Here is an 18760-nt window from a genome sequence, read left to right as displayed (position 1 = left end):
ACGACAATCTTATGTTCTTTGTAACACTCTATATTTAAAACCCTGGACAAAATGATAAACAACTTTATTTGGGAGGGGAAAGCCTAAAATGTCTGTCCTAAAACTCCAAACTAAAATAGAATACAGAGAATTGTGGCCTTAATGTTACGCATGGTTAAAAACTACAAGTGGCCACCTGTGATGACATCATAAAAGAGCGTCAGGCTTGGGTAGTCCGGGTGACGCTGATTATTATAATGAAGCCCACGCTGGGAGTTTGTTGGTCCTGAATAAACCAATAACGATGATACAGTTTGACTCAGCGCACTCTTTGTAATACCGTATTTTCCACACTATAAGGCGCACCACAGTATAAGGCGCACCTTCAATGAATGGCCTATTTTAAAACTTTTCTCATATACAAGACGCACCGCATTATAATGCGCATAGAATAGACGCTACAGTAGAGGTCAAGTCACTGGGGAGCTGATCCAAGACACCCTCCATGTTGCCATCCTGGATATCTGCAGAAGATGCTATCAAGTGGCTGATGTTTGAGTCTCCCATGTCTTAAAACACACACTCTTATTCTGGGGGAAATTAAACAGATTTGGCCCAACAATTTATGTTGCACTTGGTGGTACGTGTGGCCAGTCTTTCCCCTCCTTCAAATAATTTGCATGTGTGAAAATGAAAATCTTGAAAATCTCAATCCACCAATCTTCTTTGGAAGCAGAGACACATTTCCACCTGGAACAGAGAGTTGCAATTTCACTCATAAACAGCCAGTTACTGGAGCAAACAAGTCATTATGGCAGCATGTGGAATGCGTCACTTATTCCTAACGGAGCCTAATTGAGGGTGGAGTGATTACTTCTTGGAGATGCTTTTGCATAATTCACTGTGTTTTTATAGAATGCCAGTGGCTCAGTCTCATATAGAGAGTGACGTCAGTGCATGAGAAGTGCCACTTCAGTGACAAGCATGATGATAAAGACACCCTTCAATTTAGGCATAAAATCAAAGAAATAAAGATATTTCCAATGAGCAACAAAGTCTGATAGCTGGTTTAAATGAAATCTGATACACATGTAAGAACACTAGAAGATATAAAATGGATTTTCAACTGTTAAGTATTCAATAGAAATTACCTGCGTACGCTGAAATTGGAGTCCAACCATTTTCGAGCCTTTTCAGTCCGATAAAAAAAATGCATCTATAAGTTAAAAAGCTCTTTAAATCTTCCGCAAATGAGCGATTGAACGAGTAGTAGACATAGTCTCTCCATCAGCCTGACAGCGCAAAGACCGCATCTGCTGTCAGAGCACTCCTCTCCGCTCTTCTGCTACGCTGTTTTTTTTTCCAAAAAGAAAACTTGCGCTTGTCTCTCCACCGCCTAAAGTGATATATAAGATGAAAAGAGAAGCTGCCGAGACCGCAAACCGTCTTTCAAGAAGGGACGTGCTCACACGGAGGAGACAGCTGACTATTTACAGCACCTGACTTTATATATATATATATATATATATATATATATATATATATATATATATATATATATATATATATGTATATATACTGTATGTATAAATAATTACATAATAGTTTAAATCTCGAGGCAGGATTATAAATTTGAAATACCAAGAAAAGAAATCTAATAGAATTCCCTGTATGTGGCTGTCGCATATAAATCAATAAAAGTTATTATTTGCACTTCTGGTGAATGCTCACACTTACTCCATTTGCAAACAGGCTATGTACTGTTTATAGATACAGAATATTAAGAAACAGGTTAACAGCATGTGTTGTGAATAGAAAACATCTTTGTCACTTTTAGCAAATCCCAATGGTTTTGAAAATAAAACATAGCAAAATGTCAGGAAATCTGAGGATCAAAGCTTTGACTTCTGAGGCTTTAACACATCATAAAAACAGTTCAATTAGTTGACCATGTGATATTTCAGTTTTTCTTTTTTAATACATTTGCTAAAAATAAATATCTACATTTCTGTTTTTTTCTGTCATGGTGGGATGCTGTGTGTGCATTCATGAGAAATAATATGAACTTTTTTTGATTTTAGAAAATGGCTGCAATGAAACAAAGAGTAATTAATTTACAGGGGTCTTAATACTTTCCGCACCCACTTTAGTTCATAAGTGTCAGTGCAGGGCCTTTGCATGAAGCAGCCCAGGTGAACATAACAAGTCAGGGTTGCCACTGACCAAGTGGGATGTAAAATTATTCTAGTTCTGTAATCTGACACATTGTCTCTACAGTACAGTATCCACCATGTCAGCCTTTGTTATTTCAAACATAAACTCCCATGAGCTAAATTTAATTAGTTTATTTATTAGGAATAAAGACAATAACACTCAAAATGTAATAAATTTGTGGGTGCTATGGTCTTGAAGGGCTTTGGTGATTTGACTGATATACATCCTAATAGTGATAGGTCTTGTTTTGACTTGATCTCAGTGCAATTGACACAGTTTGCTGCTGGTGTTTAAGTTATAGTATACATGTGATGTTTACTAAACAAAGTGGTCGTATAAGTGAAAGATGTTTGTTTTTTCTTAGTTTGTAACAAATTATTAGTCCATTGTTCAAAATTATATTACCATAAAAAATTATTTTCTGTAAACTAAGAAAAAAACAGTCTTTATTTGATTTTTTTTTTGTATCAATGTCATATTGCCTTGTTGATATAGCTCAAGTAATTTTACACTACTCTACAAAATTAGTGGCTCTTGGTGAACGTCAAACAACTGGCAGCTCCTGTGTTTCTTAAACTAACAAGACTTTGAAATGGATCAATTTTTGTCCTCTTGTTTTATCTTAACACAACAGCGAAAAACTTTTAGGACCATCTCTCCATGGCCAGCCATCCTGAACAGGAGAAACCAATCAACAGAGAGCAGCAATGATGACTTGGTAAGATCAATTTCTCATTGTGATGAAGACACAGCACTGCTGCTTTGTGCATTACCTCCAACAATCATCAGTCAATAACAGCAGGATGCCTTTTTCTATCCTCCCCCACAATGGGTTTTACAGACAGCTCTGAAATACAAGACACAGAGGTAAGCCATCAGACAACTTCCTGTGTTAACTAATGAGCAATTTTCTTCAGCCAACCTCAAAGCTTAACACACATGGAATTAAAGTTTAATTTCTGATAGCAGGATAAACAAAATACTTTAATTCCCAGCTATGGACAGGTCTCTGGACTCACTGAACCCACAGATTTATTGCCACAGATTTATAACTACAGCTACAATTGAGAAGGAGAGTGACACTCATACGCCATTCAGGCATTCCCCTTATCCATGGAGAAAATGCACAAGACCTTTAATCTACCGTCTGCATGAAGACAGAGGGATAGGAAGTGTTTTATTGGTAACAGTGATAAAATGAAACAAGAGTAGAAAACTTCAGAATCAAGTGCAAGTCTGGAGATTTAAATTTGAACAGAAATACTCAATTTTGTTTCTCCCTTCTAAGTCACAAAGGAGAATTTCTCTATATTTTTCAGAACTTGTTTAGTAGTTTCTGTGTGTGGCCTTGTTTAGTAAAAAGGTACACAAAAGGTATTTAACAGGAGTGTAATGGTAGACAGATGTAATGGTTCTTTCTGTGCTTCAGTTTTAAACTCTTGGTTACCTAAGATTTTTACACAAACCCCTAAAGGGGCTTTGAAGTAAAAATAAACTTCAATGATTAAATTTAATAAGTGAAATAAACTTACTCGTGTACTCCAGAAAACTCAAGGCACCTTTGAGATTATTTTGGACCTGCTGTGTTTACTGAAATAAAAAAAATGTGATATAATTCAGCTTTTTTTTCCCAGTTTGTGCTAACATACAAAGACATTGCTTTGTTGCTTGCCAGACTGTCAGAGGTAATTAGCACACCAGGTGTTTGCTAACTGCTGCTGTCGCTAGTTTGTGAAGGTGTAACAGGGGAGGGGAGATCTGTGAGACGGAAGCTCAGAAGGTTTGATCTCAGAGGAGGAAGCTGCACTTCCGAAAGCGGAGGAGGCGCACCTTTAGTTCCCCCAGGCGTTGCGCAGCTGAATGGTTGCCACGGGAGATTAAAGGATTTCTCAACCACGAATTAAAGAATCAAGGCAACACACCAGGTAAGTTTTTGATGTAGGAATAACATCATAACATGATGTTAAGCTAAAAAAAAAAAGAGTTGATTTTACATGACTGCCCTTTTAAAAATGTCGGAGTCCACCGAGCTGAAACTAAGTTCAGCGCGGTGAACGTAGTCGTTTATTTTGTAAACGATTGAGAATTATGTGCATCCACATAACAGGATGCCGCACCACAGAAAATGGTGTAGTAGATATTCGCGACCAATAGGAGGCGCTGCAGTGTTGCCAGATTGGGCTGGTTTCTGGGTTAATCCTCAAGTCTGGAATGGAAAAGTATCTGTACAGTTGCAGGTTGGGTATAAAATCTGGACTATTTGTCCATACACCTAAGTTATTACATAAACATTTGATAATCATCTTGCAATATTTTAATATGTATTTACAAAACCAAAAATGTGATTAAGCTAATTTATTTGGTCATCCTGTCGTACTGCACTTCCTAGAACCGAGTAACCACTCGACACATAAGTTGATGCTACACACACAGCTGTTGGCATCAAAACCAAAATAAAACACATCTGAACTGTATTTTTGGAAATGTTCCATGTCCTTTTGCTTGTTTGGATTTTACATGTCCATGCTTTGTTATATATGCAACTGTAGCAATAAATAATGTTTAACACAGTGTAAGAGAGTTGATTTTGTTCTGAACTGAGTGTCCACATGTGTGAACACAATTTTCAAAGATAATATATTGTAGTTATATTTATTGGGCCATCCAAACCAAAAAGAGCTAGAAGAAATTGACAAGGTATGACTTTTCAAAATTCTGGCTCTATGAGATTGATTATTATATTAGAGTGAAAGAATACTTTATTTATTCAAATGTTAATTGAAGGTTAAACCATTAAAGACGACTAATTATCAAAGGAATACAATTGGTGGTCATTCTAAAAACATAAAATCTCCTTTTAACACCAGAAACAAACTAAGCCATCCTCAGAGACTTATTTGTTAGTCTGTTCTTGTAATAAGGTAACATGAAAGACAGCTGACATTTACTACAATTACAAATGTGCATTTTTTCAACCATAATTTAAAACTCTGCATGTATAATTAGTTACAATTGCATATGAACTTTGCTTGCTAATCCCAGGAGAAATCCTTTACCTTTGAAGAAAAATATCAAGTCAGTTCCACTAGGATCCAGATGTTTAATTTGCACATTGACTAAAGGAAAGGAACATGACTTTCTATTCAGAATTTTAAGATTTGTAGCACACAGGCAGACAAACATGGGGGACAGTTGGGGCTTCAAGAAAAAAAATAAATGCTAGAGCAACTTAGAGCAGATGGTTTTAAGGTCTTGGCAGACGACACAATCAACACCAGAGCGGGAAGATTGGACTCCTCGGGCGTCCAGTCCCATGTCTGAGGACTCAGTCAGCACATCTCTAAAGAATACCCTGGGGGCTAAACACACTTCAGGTCAGAGGCATAACAGCTAAAGTGGAACCCACGCAGTGGTGAAAGGAACTGTCAGCGATTGCCTCTGACCCAGGCAGAAGAGGCCATTTGCTGTGTTTGTGAGCAATAGATGGTGTAACCTTTTTTTCTTTGCTGTGAAGGAGTGCATCCACACTTTGTGGATGATTTCGCTGTTAGCTGCTACCAAGTAGAAAAAAAGATAAGATAACTGGTAATTAGGAGACAGGCAGCTGCTATAGAAAACAAACCAAAATGTGAAGTTGTTCGTATGTGTAAAAAAGCAGAACAATTAATAAAAAGGGAACCAAATGTCCTGGTGAACAGCTTCCCACACAACATAAGCACCTGTCGTTCTTTTTCTGCAGACACTGCAAAGCTTTTTTCATTCAGCTGTGTTCCACAAAGCTGGAGAGATTTGTTGAGAGAGAGAGACACTTTGCTCACCTTGTTTTATAGCCTGGAGACGAAGCTATGAAATGAGCTGTTTTGGCTCTCGTTCTTCCATCATCCTGTCTCTCATTTCTGGTAAAGGTTGCAGTAACCAGTAATTGTGGAAATTAAAGGAGATAAAGGAGAAGGAATTATGGAGTTGAAGATTAAACCTTGAAATAATTTTATGTAAGAGAGCAAGTAAGAATGTTAATGCATTATTAACCCCTGCTCTTATCTATGTTGTCATAATAACATGCATGGTTATTATTACAGATTTTATGGTTTTTGGTTATTTGCTTGTTAACTGAGTCTTCTTTGCCTGCCAGATGTTATAACCATGGTGTTTGCTTCTACCACCACATAGTACAAGTTGTGGTACCATTTAAAAATTTTTTTTTTTACAAGACCAAAGGGGGAAATTTATTTGTTAAAGTTGACCTCAGTTATTTAATTTTTCCACAATATTCACTTATTATTTGTGCTAAGTTAAAGTTAGTTTTACTTTATTTTGTTTCATATGTTGCTTTAGTTAATTTTGTAATTTTTGGTTCCTATGTTATGTCGTGCCTCCCTCATGTGGCAAGTTTAGGTAACTCCACCTCGATTTAAGCAGCTTTTTGTACTTTGTCTGCAGGTCAGTTCTGTTTGTGTTCAGTTGACCTCAGCTGAGATGGGCCCAATTCTGTCATTTATCATTTGACTTAATTTGCATTGAAGTTTTATGTTTTGCTAGCTATTTTTTGGAATTATTATTTTTTTTAATCTTTTTATTTTTATTTATTTTTTTTAAGTTTTGAACAACCTTGTCCTTGTTTCACGTCTGGTCCCTTACACTTTCAAACAGTGGACCCCATGTAGTAGACCTTGACAGTTTTTTTTCCCCATGTTGCTCTTGAGTTTTCTTCTTCAAATCTGGAGTAACTCCAGAAAGACAGTCCCTATATCTGACTGCAGTATTCCGTTTTAGTAAAGATTGTTAATCGTTTCATTCTGTATTTTGGTAGTATTTATTATGGGCCATGTCTTTTTATACAGTGGATATAATAATCTTTTATAATACCTAAGATTGGAAACCACCAAGATTTTTTGACCTCTGTCAGAAGTGACAGACCAAGTAACCAACGCCAAGAAGTTCCAAATTTGGTTATCTTGCATTCCTGGGCAGACTAACATGGAGTTTATGATCAAAGTCTGGGCATATGACCCTCTTTTCTATGCTTAGAGAGATTTTTGTGTTGCTTCCTTTTGTAGTCTTTGGTGTAGCACCACCACAAGAAAGGGTGTAAACAGTTTTTCATAGGGTTTGGTTCATTAGACAGTGCAGTGGGAAAGCAGACCATACCACCTGAAAGTGTAACAAATGTTGCAACTTTGGTCATCAATAAAATCGAGTTAACTAGACTATCATGTGTGAAAACACCCAAAATCAACCACACTCCAACTAGACTTTACCTTAATAGACCTTTTTTGCCTGGAAATGTTTTTGTCGTTCTGATTCATTGTCCTGCATTAAATTTCCCCTCTGTGCTGCAGTGGGCCAACATCCAGAGGTCCAAACAGGGATACAGAAAGCAGCTGACTAAGAACCAAAATAATAGCAAGGGACGACCTAGTTCTTTTACTGGAAGGCCAATTGTTTGCTTTTGTGTTTCTGCTTCGTCATCAAGAGCAACGCTTTTCACATCTGTGCCACAAAAGCAACAATAAATTCTGGAAGGCCCCAGGCTGATATGATAGGCAGGGCGAGGGGCCCGGGGCGGGGACAGCTATTTCGACTATAGACATTGCTTTACACTGTTCAGTCTAGCATGAGACTGCTAAGGGTGAGCACCCAAGTTTTCTCACATTAAAGGTGCTGAAGCACTACTCCAGGGTTACCATCAGCCCAGAGGAACCAGGCCAAAATGTTCAAGACCAGCTTCCAGCGCGAGGTGCGCAAGGAGAAGTATGAGCGCTCCGATGTCTTTGATGAAGAAACCGAGGACTCTGAAACCCCTGCAGGCATCTCAGCCATCCAGGGCTGGGAGAGCCTTCAGGAGCTCAACAGCCGCTTTGCCCGGTACATCAACCGGGCTCGAGTGCTGGAGCAGCGGAATGCCGTGTTCCGCAAGCAGCTGGAGACGCTGCAGCGGATGGAGGAGGCCAGTGGCCTCGAGGAGGCCTTCACAGAGCAGATTGAAATCAACAGGCAGCGAATCAGAGAGCTGAACTCCGAGCACGGCAAGCTGGAGCGGGAGTTGCGGGAAGCTTGCCGCATGCTGGATGACTATACCAACAAGTAAGGAGGATGGCAGACATTTGTTGATCTGTTGGTCAAAGGTAGAGCATAATTAAGTAAATCATATCAGAATTTAGAGAGTGATCAACAGCAGAAGCTGCTGGGTAGTTGTTTTTTTAATCTTTTTCTTTTGCTTGTCAGAAAATATGAGAAACCTAAAGTTAAAAAGCTCTTCACCATCACAAAATCTGGATAGTGATCATGCCATTATTCTAGCTGACTGCTTATGTTTCAAATCATGAAAAATTTTTCAAATATTCACTGTTTTAGTCTTGGTAAAAGTTCAATCTTTTTGTATGTGATCAGTCATGAAAGCACATTATTTTTTTACAAATTATTATTGACTGCTACAAAACATTCTGTGTTTTTATGGACCGCTCTTTAAACAGGTTAGGCTTCTGTCCATATGACCGTCAAAAGAAATAACTAAAGATCTGACCAATAAACTAAAAACATATTAGCCTAATAAACAAAAGTACATAAAATGTACTTAGTATTACAGTAAAGCTCAAAATTACTCAAATTACCTGGCAAATTTAGGTTTAAAGGAATATTTTAATTTACCACCTTTTTTCTATCAGGAATTGATGTTAATATTTTGCAGTGGCTCAGATAAAGGTACAGTATGTAACTTTTATAAAAAATATGTTTTTTTAAATATATTTGTTAAAACTGTCACCATGTCTTGACAGTTTGTTATGAGATAGATAATCTGTGAAAAGATCGATCTCCTCCACCTCCTCCCTCAGCTATTACTGCGGTCTGAAAAAATGCAACGCTCCTGATCAAAAACAACCAATCACAGCCAGGAGGAAGGTCTTACTGCTGTCACTCAATCTCATTTACCCACTGCTAAATGTGCTAAAGGCAGAGAAACAACATGCTGTTACAGAGAAACCGTTCATCCACCATCATCGCTGGCTATGCTAACTAACCTAAGCATTCACCACAGGATTTACTGACAGGGAATAGTTGGCAGAGCAAAATGAGATTGTGACTGACAGCACTAAGACTCTGGGCCCCGATTGGCTATTTCTAGTTTGCACTGGGAGAAGACAGACAAACTCGATCCTCTGCAGCTCAAGACTTGAGAGCAATTATGATTCAGGGCTATACAATTTCACAAATTAGAATAAATACACAGTCGATTAAAGCAGGCTCTCATAAAAAAAGCATAAGTCTTATCTGTTCAGGCATGCTGATTTTTGAGAATTTACTAAAAAGTTTAATATTAGTTCAAGAAAACTGTTAGGCAATAGTTCTTTTTTGTTATATTATATCACAATAGATGTTGAGGTCATTTCCTGTCAGAAACTAGCTTTCTTGCTGAATGGAAATAGTCCTAAACCTAAATCTGTGAGAGGTATGGATAATTTTGGGCTTAACTGTTTATTGATAGGAACAACATTGGCTAAGTTAACTAGTAACTTGTGAAGTACTGCATCTTTGCAGGCTAATGTAATGTATTTATATTCACACAGACACCACTTTTAAAGTGTGAGGTCCTTTCTGTACAAATAAAAACAAAGAAACGCTTACCTTGTCACCAAATTGATCTTTGAATAGAAACTTTTTTTTGGTGACACTTTTTGGAAGCTGGATAAAATAAGCTGACCTTCGCTAAGTATGACATGTTTATTGTTTGTTTTTGTTTTTTCAGATACAAAAGTGAATGTGATTACCAAGAGCGGCTGCGGGGCACTCTGGAACATTTAAACAAGGTACTGCATGGAAGAACCTCTGCTTGTTTACAGAAAATATGAAAACAATCATTTTTGCAACTGCAATGTGAAAAATATAACCAAGACTGTTAAAAGGAAAGTTTTATTTTGTTGCACTGTGTACATGTTAAATAGATTAATGTTCTCTTTTTCTCATTTCATATTTGTTTCTTCTTTCTTTCACTTTGTTCTCTTTTCTCCCTACAGGAAGCTGACAGTGCTCTGCTGAAGAATCTGGAGTATCAGATCCAGTCTCAGTTCCTGCAGGATGACATCAATTCCACCAGAGATAGAAATAAGAAGGTCAGACTAACTGACTGCTTACCACTGCCTTGGAATTTAGGCAAATGCTATTCAAATGACGCACAATGTTCATAAAGTAGCAAAATTTTTTCTCATGCTGTGCTATCCACATGCGGCTCACATGTTGAATGCTTGAGGTGTCTCTATAGGAGTACAGCCTGACCTATTTTCATATTAATTTAGCTAATCATTTTGGACCAGTGTGGAGCAGACCAAGGCTCTTTGCACATGTATATAGAACAAGGGTGTTTTATCACCCGAGCGTCAGACAATCATAAAAAATAGGATAGAAAAAATAAATCAAGACGTTAAATGTATTGCAATCTGCTCTGACACTAGAAAGCTGTAAATTTACAATACACTAACAGACATGCATATTTCATTATGTCCAGTAAATTTGCACGATATAACGCAAATATATTGCGACCGTGTGTAAAGTTCATACTCCATGGGACTGTTTGGAGTAAAAATAATTGCTAATATGTTCCAGGTGTTCTGAACTTGCATTTTAAATGCTGATGTTACATCTAGCCAGTTGGACAGAGTCGCACAGCAGCAGAAGCTCACACCAAGACCTCAGATGTGCATTTGATCATTTATAAGGGGTAATGTTTCTTTAGAGGGTTGGAAACAATAGATTATTATGCACTATTATTTATTATAAGAGGCTAAACTAGATTACTGGTTATTTCTTAAACCTTATATTATTTCATTATTTTTAGTCCTTTTCAGAAGCCAACATTTCTTTATTTTTAGGCGGTTGTAGCCTAACCATTTGGGCTTGTTGTTACAAACATACAGGGTTTTTGATGATCAGTTCAAATTTAGATTCTTCGTGGCAATAAGTGGAAACTAAACCACCAGTAATAGGAAATTTAACTGTATCGCAAACAAGTTTCTTAGAAGTTACAACTCACAACATATGGTTATCTATCCAAAGTAGCTTCACTTATACTTAACATCTTCTATCGTAAAGGAAATATCACCCAGAATTGATACTGAAGGAACACCATCAAGTATAAGGTGAATAGGGGCCTTTATAGTTATCCATATTGTACAAATGACTTGAACTGAAAGGAATTTAGTGAAAGTCAAATAAGCCAAATGCATCACAATCATTATCTTTATCTTAATTTGTGTGTTGTTCAAACCTATTATCTCAGCAGAAATGCATTGGTTAACTCATAGTCTGTCCAGAAATGTATATTTAGTCAAATGCTATTCATTTAAAAATGCAGTGGCCATCACAGGCACTTACAGAGAAACCTGTACACAGAAAAAAAAGAAGAAAACTTGCCTTTGTGTTGCAGTAAAAGCCGTAAGCTCCAAAACAAAGGCAAAAGAAAAAAAATGCTGAGGCACATAAAGGCTAAAATGTTACATGCATCATGTGTAAATTCAAAAGACTTTCCTGCATTCACAATTTCATTCTAGTTTTTGTTTCAATTGAGGCAGCTTGATGATGAATTATTCCACAACTCTACAGGGTTTACGCAGCATATCAAAGGGCACTGCTCTTTTTGCATAGTAGAATAGAGTAAGGAGAGTCATTTCTTGTGAATACGAGGCTTATGCTGCTCAGCTTTGAAGTATTCCTCTGGAGTGAGGAAATATAAGCCACTGTTTATCATGCTCTTAGATCACGACAGTATTGATGCTTATAGGTAGAAAATCCCTTTTGTCTGCGGAAGTATTGGGTTATACAGCTGGGCTAAATGAAAGTCTTAAACAAATTTAAATTTAACTCCTCAAATCCCCAGTAAGGTTGAGGTAGATATGCAGTTAACTTTTAGAAGATGATCAGATGAATTTTCTATTTCTCACTGAACCGTATGCCTTATATATATACTGTATATATATATAGTTTTTTTTTTCTTTCTTTGACTTATTTGTTTAACAGGACCTTGCAGAGATCGAAACCTACGTAAATATTTTGCAGCAAATTAACCAGACACTTCCCTTTGCTCCCAATGTGTCAGCTGGCATCTCAGAGGTAAGGTCACCAATGTTGTCATCGTGTGCGTGCATGCGTGTTTTGTTCAACACTGCCCGGGGGAAGAGGCTGGTGTTAGCATGTGTGTCAGCCCTGCTACGTGTAAGCAGCTGATGAGGTCCCTGGCTCCTCTGTCCAATTGGCTCCTTGTCTGTCCATTTGTCTGATTAGTGTGTCCTTGTGCATGTTTTGTTGGGATGGACATGAACTGAACCTTTCATCAAGACTCCTGTAAAGATTAGCAATTTTAAAAGTGTCAGGACACATAATTGGATAAATACCAATGAGAATGACAGCGCATTCTAATTTTTGAGTAACTGTGCCACCGTGCCGGCTGTTTGAATGTAGTAGGTTGGAGATTTATTTGTTTAAATGGGGTCTTAGAAGCAGTGCTGCTTCCTAATGTTTAATTGGTTCTGTCTCCATGGACAACGGGGTCAGAGTCACAGTTTTTTCTTACTGCAATAAGTTAAAGACTCATAGTCACCAAGAAAACAGTAGCATGTTTCATGACTACTGCTCAAATGCTGCACTCCTGATCAGGGATGCATTAAAAATTTTTTTAAAGCAATATTAATTAGTAATATAGAAGTTAAAGTATTTATTGAGACCAATAAATACTTTACTCAGACCTTCAACGCCTGAGAAAAGGCGTTGAAGGTCACAAATTAAGTTAGAAGCAGAATCATTTTCTGTAGAATTGCATGCAAATTGATTTCTTTGTTCTAAACAATCCAATAAATAAATAAAAATATGAAAAACGCTGTTTGAGAAGAAAATGTACTTGAACTTGTTTAAATCAAGTCTTTCTGGCCACTCTCCAAAATTTATTTCAAATAAATTTTGAACCCTGATGACTCTCCGACCATCATGGTAGATCCTCTTTTTTTCTATCCAAAATCTCATCTACAAGTGAATGAAGTTCCATATTAAAGCTGGAATATGCATCCAATGTTTTTGACTTGCTATTGAATTGTGCTACATGTGTGAAGGAGCAGGAGAAGTTGCTGGCCCAAAAGAAAATACCAGGGCTGCAGACGCAGCTGGAAGAGTACAAGAGCGCCCTCTGTCAGCTGCAGATTCAGAAGCAACGTTTACAGAGTGAGGTAAGTTGCCACGGCAACGTGACATTTTGTGTCCATCACAGGTACCCAAAGAGGGATTTCTGAGGACTTCCCAACATAATAATACAAAAATCAAGACAGAAAAAAAAATCACAGTATCCCTTTTGTATAGCTGGATTCTCTTTTTTTCCCTTTTTAATTAATAAATTCTCATAGTAATTGCTTTTATGCCCTTTAATAATAAAATGTGTGAGTCATGTTTTTAAAACACTGGAATGCCCCTAAATTTATCATGCCATTTTATAAACATTTGCTTTGTTTAGTCAAAATTCCAGCTCCACAGTTTGTGCCATGCATACCATTAAAGAATGTCTTTCATATTCAAAAGGTTGAATGAATCCAATTAACATCAATATAATTTTATAGTAATGTAAATCAGGCAGCTGTTTTTATTTTTAATTATATTACACCAAAGATATAAACCATTTGGAATATCAAAACACCAGGTCAAAATATTAGATCAATGTTTAGCTCAACCTTTGCTTAAGAATTGAATGTTTCTAAATGTATTTTTTTCTAATTAAATCAGTTAAAGAATGAAGGTGACAAGTAGTTTTTATGGGGTGTTGAATTCTAAAAATAATGTGTTTATGGCAGATATGGTGCTAAAGTGTAAGATGCCACAAGTAATATTTTCTACTAAAATATTAAATATTTAGTTAAAACTTTTAGCCAGTAGATGTGAGCAAGAATCACTTTATTTTACCTGAGTGTGACTTTTGTAACATGTTCCATATTCCATTTTTATTTTTTTTATTTGCGATGTACCATATATTTGTGGAAACAATCTTTGTATAAATACAGTTATCACCTATTTTTACTTTCTCCGATGTTTAATTTAATAGTCTGAACTGTAATTTTAATCATTATTTTACTACATGCATGTGTAAAATAACAATTATAATGATATGGGTAAAAATTTCAGTTCTTAATAATTATTATCAAGATTGTATATTGTATTTTCTTTAACACTGTTGATATTGTATTCTCTCAGTCTGCAATGTTGGAGCAAACCATCAAAAGCACACAAGAGAATTATGACAATGAGATCCAGCTGTACAATGAGAACATTGAATCTTTACGGAAGGAGATTGAGGAAGCAGAGAAATCATTGGAAAAATATATCAGTGATTGTCGCCACCTGGCCATGTATCAGACATCCCTTGAGAACGAGCTGGAGCGGTACAAGAGGATAATCGAGAATGAAGATAACAGGTAGACTTCTTTCTTATGATTTCTGGATCACACAAATACAGTTTATCAAATATATGTTATAAGGTTCCCCAACACCCAAAGAAACTGCAATGGTGCAAGAAAGAGTTTATTCTGCTTTTGATTTTTTTTTATTTTTAGTAACAGTTCATTATATTAGTTTTAATCACACCAACAGTCAAATATAGTGGTGGAAGTGAAATGGTGTGGGGTTGTTTTGCTGCTTCAGGAACTGAATAAATTGCCGTAGCTGATAGAAACGTATATTCTCCTCTCGAACCGAAATGTTGTTCTGTTCATATCAAAAAGCTCAAATTAATCGGGTCATGCAGAGATGCTTTGGATTAGTGTCCAGAGCATTGCACTTTGAAATAGTTAAACATTTGTAATGGGGGTTTTGGAGTAGTCAATTTAAAGTCTACACTTAAATATGATTGACAGTTTATTCTAAAATGTGAAAATCTTCAATGTGGAAATCAAATTAAAAATAATCATGCAAGCAAGAATGAGCTCAAATTCATCCAGAGTGATTTAAGTCAGATTTAACTCTGATTTAAGTGTAGGTCCCTGCTTCTACACTTCCACTCCATCAGCTGGTGGCATCTTTGTCACAATAAGAGATGGGATGATGTATCCTAGGGTTTGTTAAGTTAAGTGCTTGTAGCACCATTACATTTAGGGGGAAATGTTGTTTTTATTTATTTATTTGTCAAATTTTACCTATACATTTTCTGTTCAGGTATATTAACAAAATGTTATTTCTATTCAAATATGTCAAACTTTCTGGCATAATGAAGTACTTGCTGTGCCTCGACATTTTTTTTGTCCAAAAAGAAGCATTGCTCTTATTTTCATAGTTTAAAAACAACATTCTGGCTACTGATAACCCCAGATCATTTTGGTGATTTTCTGGTACAGTAAATCTCTTACTGTAAATCACCTAAGTGAATAGTAAGTACAGTAAATTTTTAGTAAAGCAATTTTCTTTTTTTTTTAGAAGATAACTTAACAAGTTATTGGATTACATTGCATCCACCAGTAGGTGGCTCTGTGACATAACAGATCTTTACCTCTTCCACATTGCAATTTCTTTCTTTTCTCACTTACAGAAAGAAATTTCAACTGTGTGTTTTCCAGGTTGTAAAAGCTTTTGAGCACATCGCTGTTGCCTGGGTGACATTTTTTTATTATCTTCCTCTCTTTTCTTAACCTGCAGGTTGAATTCTGCCATAATTGGCACTCCCATTACCCTGTTTACCACTAGTTCCCGCTACACTCACACACCCAGTGCATCAAGCAGGGGGAGAGGTAAGGACATGATGAGCAAATCACAGCTGGTTTGTTTTCAAAGTCACCCTGAAGGGTATCATCAGTTACCATCATATTAGAGAGTAGCAAATACTATTGAAATTTACAAAGCTAATAAAGTAATGCCCTTACCGGCATGAGAAAAAAATCAGTAGCTGCCACTTAAGTCATTTTAAATATTTATCAGTTCATGAGGTTTAGTCACTTGACTTGTCTTTATTTATGCCCAGATATCACCCAAGCTATCCAAGATATCACAAGCATAAAGCCCAGACAGAAGATACTGGCTAAAAAGGTCTTGAAGAAGAAAGAACTGACCCCAAAAGATGTCATAGACAGCAGCCAGGAGGAGAGAAATACAGGAGAGGGTGACGATGAAGAATCTAGTGTGACCTCTTCTGGGGAGTTGCAGGCTAAAAGGGTAAAACAAGAAGATCAAGGTGCTGTGCTCACTGGAGTTTCTCGACAGGATGTCCCAGATGGAGCGCAGATTAGCAAAGCCTTCGACACTCTTTGCAACATTGTCAGAGACAGAATGAAAAAGTACCAGAGGCCTGAGCCAATCGCTGATTTCTATACTAAAGGTCGCTATGTCCTAGTTACTGGTGATGGCAGCTACTTGGATCCCTGCTTCTACACTTCCACTCCATCAGCTGGTCGCATCTTTGTCACAATAAGAGATGGGATGATGTATCCTTATGACCCTCATGGACGTGGCACGCCCTCTCCTCCATCCCCTCAGCCCATAGTGGACCCCAGGCCTCTCAGTCCCACACTGCCTCCCAATGCAGGAGAAGATAACACTGGTGGAAAGGCCAAAGACGGCGGAGGAAGAGGTAAATCTAATAATGGAGAGCCTTTCTCAAAAGATCCAAATCCCTTGTCTCCACCGTCGGACTCAAACTCCCAAGATCCTGTGCCTGGGAACGACAGGCCCAAGAAAAAACCTGCAGCCCGTGGTGGCAGCAGTTCTAGTACCGGTTCCAGCACCAGCACTAGCACCAGCACCACCAGCTCGAGTAGTTTCAGCCCAGACACCATGAGCTATGAAAAGGTGGAGGTGGTGGAATCTGTGGAAAAGTTCTCCAATGATCGCAAAGTCAAAGGTTACGAGGAAACCTCCATGGTGGTGGAGACCATGATTGAAAAGTCGAGCAAGAAGAAACACTGAAAACACATCAGCTGTTGGCTGCAATGTGGTCCAGGCCCTTAACTGAGAACACAGTGTTGCAGTAACAGAATAACTAAATGCAAAATGACTAACACCTATGTTTCGGTCTCTTTGGGACATGCATCCTGCATGAACACCAACTAAACCCGATAGTCCTCTTGCTTGCATCTATTTGCTTGATGTCTCTGCTCCTGAGTCCTGATTGCATTTTAGTTGTGTTCAGCCAGGACTCATGCAATAAGTCCTTTACTGTCTGAAAACTTGGGACAAGATTAAAAGCTCTATGCCACCTAAAAAAAAAAGAATAAAAAAATTCTCTCAAAAAGAGTAAGAAGTTGTGCCACCTATTTGATGTTCTCTTTTAGAACTCCGGCTTTCCCCTCTTAGCTTAATTGTTTAATTGGATTCCACTTTCTGCCCTCAGCACTATTTTGCTGTGTATCAATTGGATTTGATATATTGAATAATAAAAGACTCAAACAGCTAAAGCTTTGTTTTGTTCATTTGAAGATGAAACTGTTACCAAAACCAATTATTTTTTTCTTTAAAGGTTTTTAAACTAGTGACCTTGATTTGATAGTGATCTGACAGGAAAAAGGGTTATGACAGAGGGGGAAGACATGCAGAAAGGGTCAACGGAGCAGGACTCGAACCTGTGACAACCACCTCGATGACTCAAGCCACCATATGGTGTGTGCATCATCACCGAACCCACCAAGCCATTTCTAAGATAGGGAGTCGAGTGATTGACTGCAAGAGTCATTACAAGTTCAGAAAACACAGAACATCAGTTCATGACTAAAAGCTCAGTCATAGTTGGGTTATGCAACATGTAAATGATCAGAAGCACACCAGCAAGCCCACATCTGAATGGTAAAAAGAAAAAAAAGACAGTTTTGAACTAACCTGTTTAAATTCTGGAATTTAATTGGGATGTTGTGATGTGATCTTACATAGACTGTTCAAGCTTGAAAACCTCCCAGTGTGGCTGAATTAAAAAAGTGGAGTGGAGTGCAGTGACAATATTTAATGACAGCTGTTGCCACCAAAGGTGGTATAGACAATTATTAGGTTTAGGGGCAATTAGTTTTTTCATAAAGAAAAATGTTTAAATTTTACAAAGTTTAAATTTTGATATCCTTAAATAGCTCACAAACGTATGTGGATTTTTACAAATAATGTCCTTGAAAAATGTAAAACATGGGAAATGGAAAAGGTATAGAAAAAGGCAAGGATGACTCCAGAAAGACCTATGTAGATCAAAACATTTACCGTTCTACGTCTGTCTCACTATTCCACAAACAGAAGCCTGGTTATTTGTTGCTATTCTCTGTACTGCAGCGTAGGAACCTTAATTAGAGCTTCCTACCCACAGGCAATAAATGCCAAGTTGTGATAAACTGTCCCTTTAATTCAAACTCTTATTTAACATGCTGCTTTTGTACTCCATTTTCAACACTTCAAATAGTATTGCATTTATACTAAAATAACAAAAATATACAATTGAAGACTCTGTTTTCTAATTAGATGGTTTCTAAGAACTTGTATTTATATATATTTCTTGGTTGTTAGGGTAGATGGGGACAAAATATCTATGGGGGAATTGTGGAAAATTTTCCCTTAACAGTGGTGTGCTACATTCTTGTAGAAT

At 37.3% G+C, this 18760-nt stretch overlaps 1 protein-coding gene across 1 annotated transcript; it reads left to right on the top strand.

Moving 5' to 3' along the window:
- Positions 1–7552: 7552 nt before the first annotated feature.
- bfsp1 (beaded filament structural protein 1) lies at positions 7553–17597 on the top strand. Its single transcript, XM_014472698.2, has 8 exons — positions 7553–8277; positions 9938–9998; positions 10206–10301; positions 12202–12294; positions 13287–13400; positions 14413–14633; positions 15847–15938; positions 16169–17597. The coding sequence occupies exons 1-8, from the start codon at positions 7904–7906 to the stop codon at positions 17107–17109; spliced, it is 1992 nt and encodes a 663-aa protein (XP_014328184.1). The 5' UTR covers positions 7553–7903; the 3' UTR covers positions 17110–17597.
- Positions 17598–18760: the final 1163 nt, after the last annotated feature.

Source organism: Xiphophorus maculatus, chromosome 22 (assembly GCF_002775205.1).
Source record: "Xiphophorus maculatus strain JP 163 A chromosome 22, X_maculatus-5.0-male, whole genome shotgun sequence".
Lineage (NCBI taxonomy): Eukaryota > Metazoa > Chordata > Actinopteri > Cyprinodontiformes > Poeciliidae > Xiphophorus > Xiphophorus maculatus.
The sequence above is the reverse complement of the archived record's forward strand: the minus strand, read 5'-3'. Positions and strand labels throughout refer to the sequence as shown.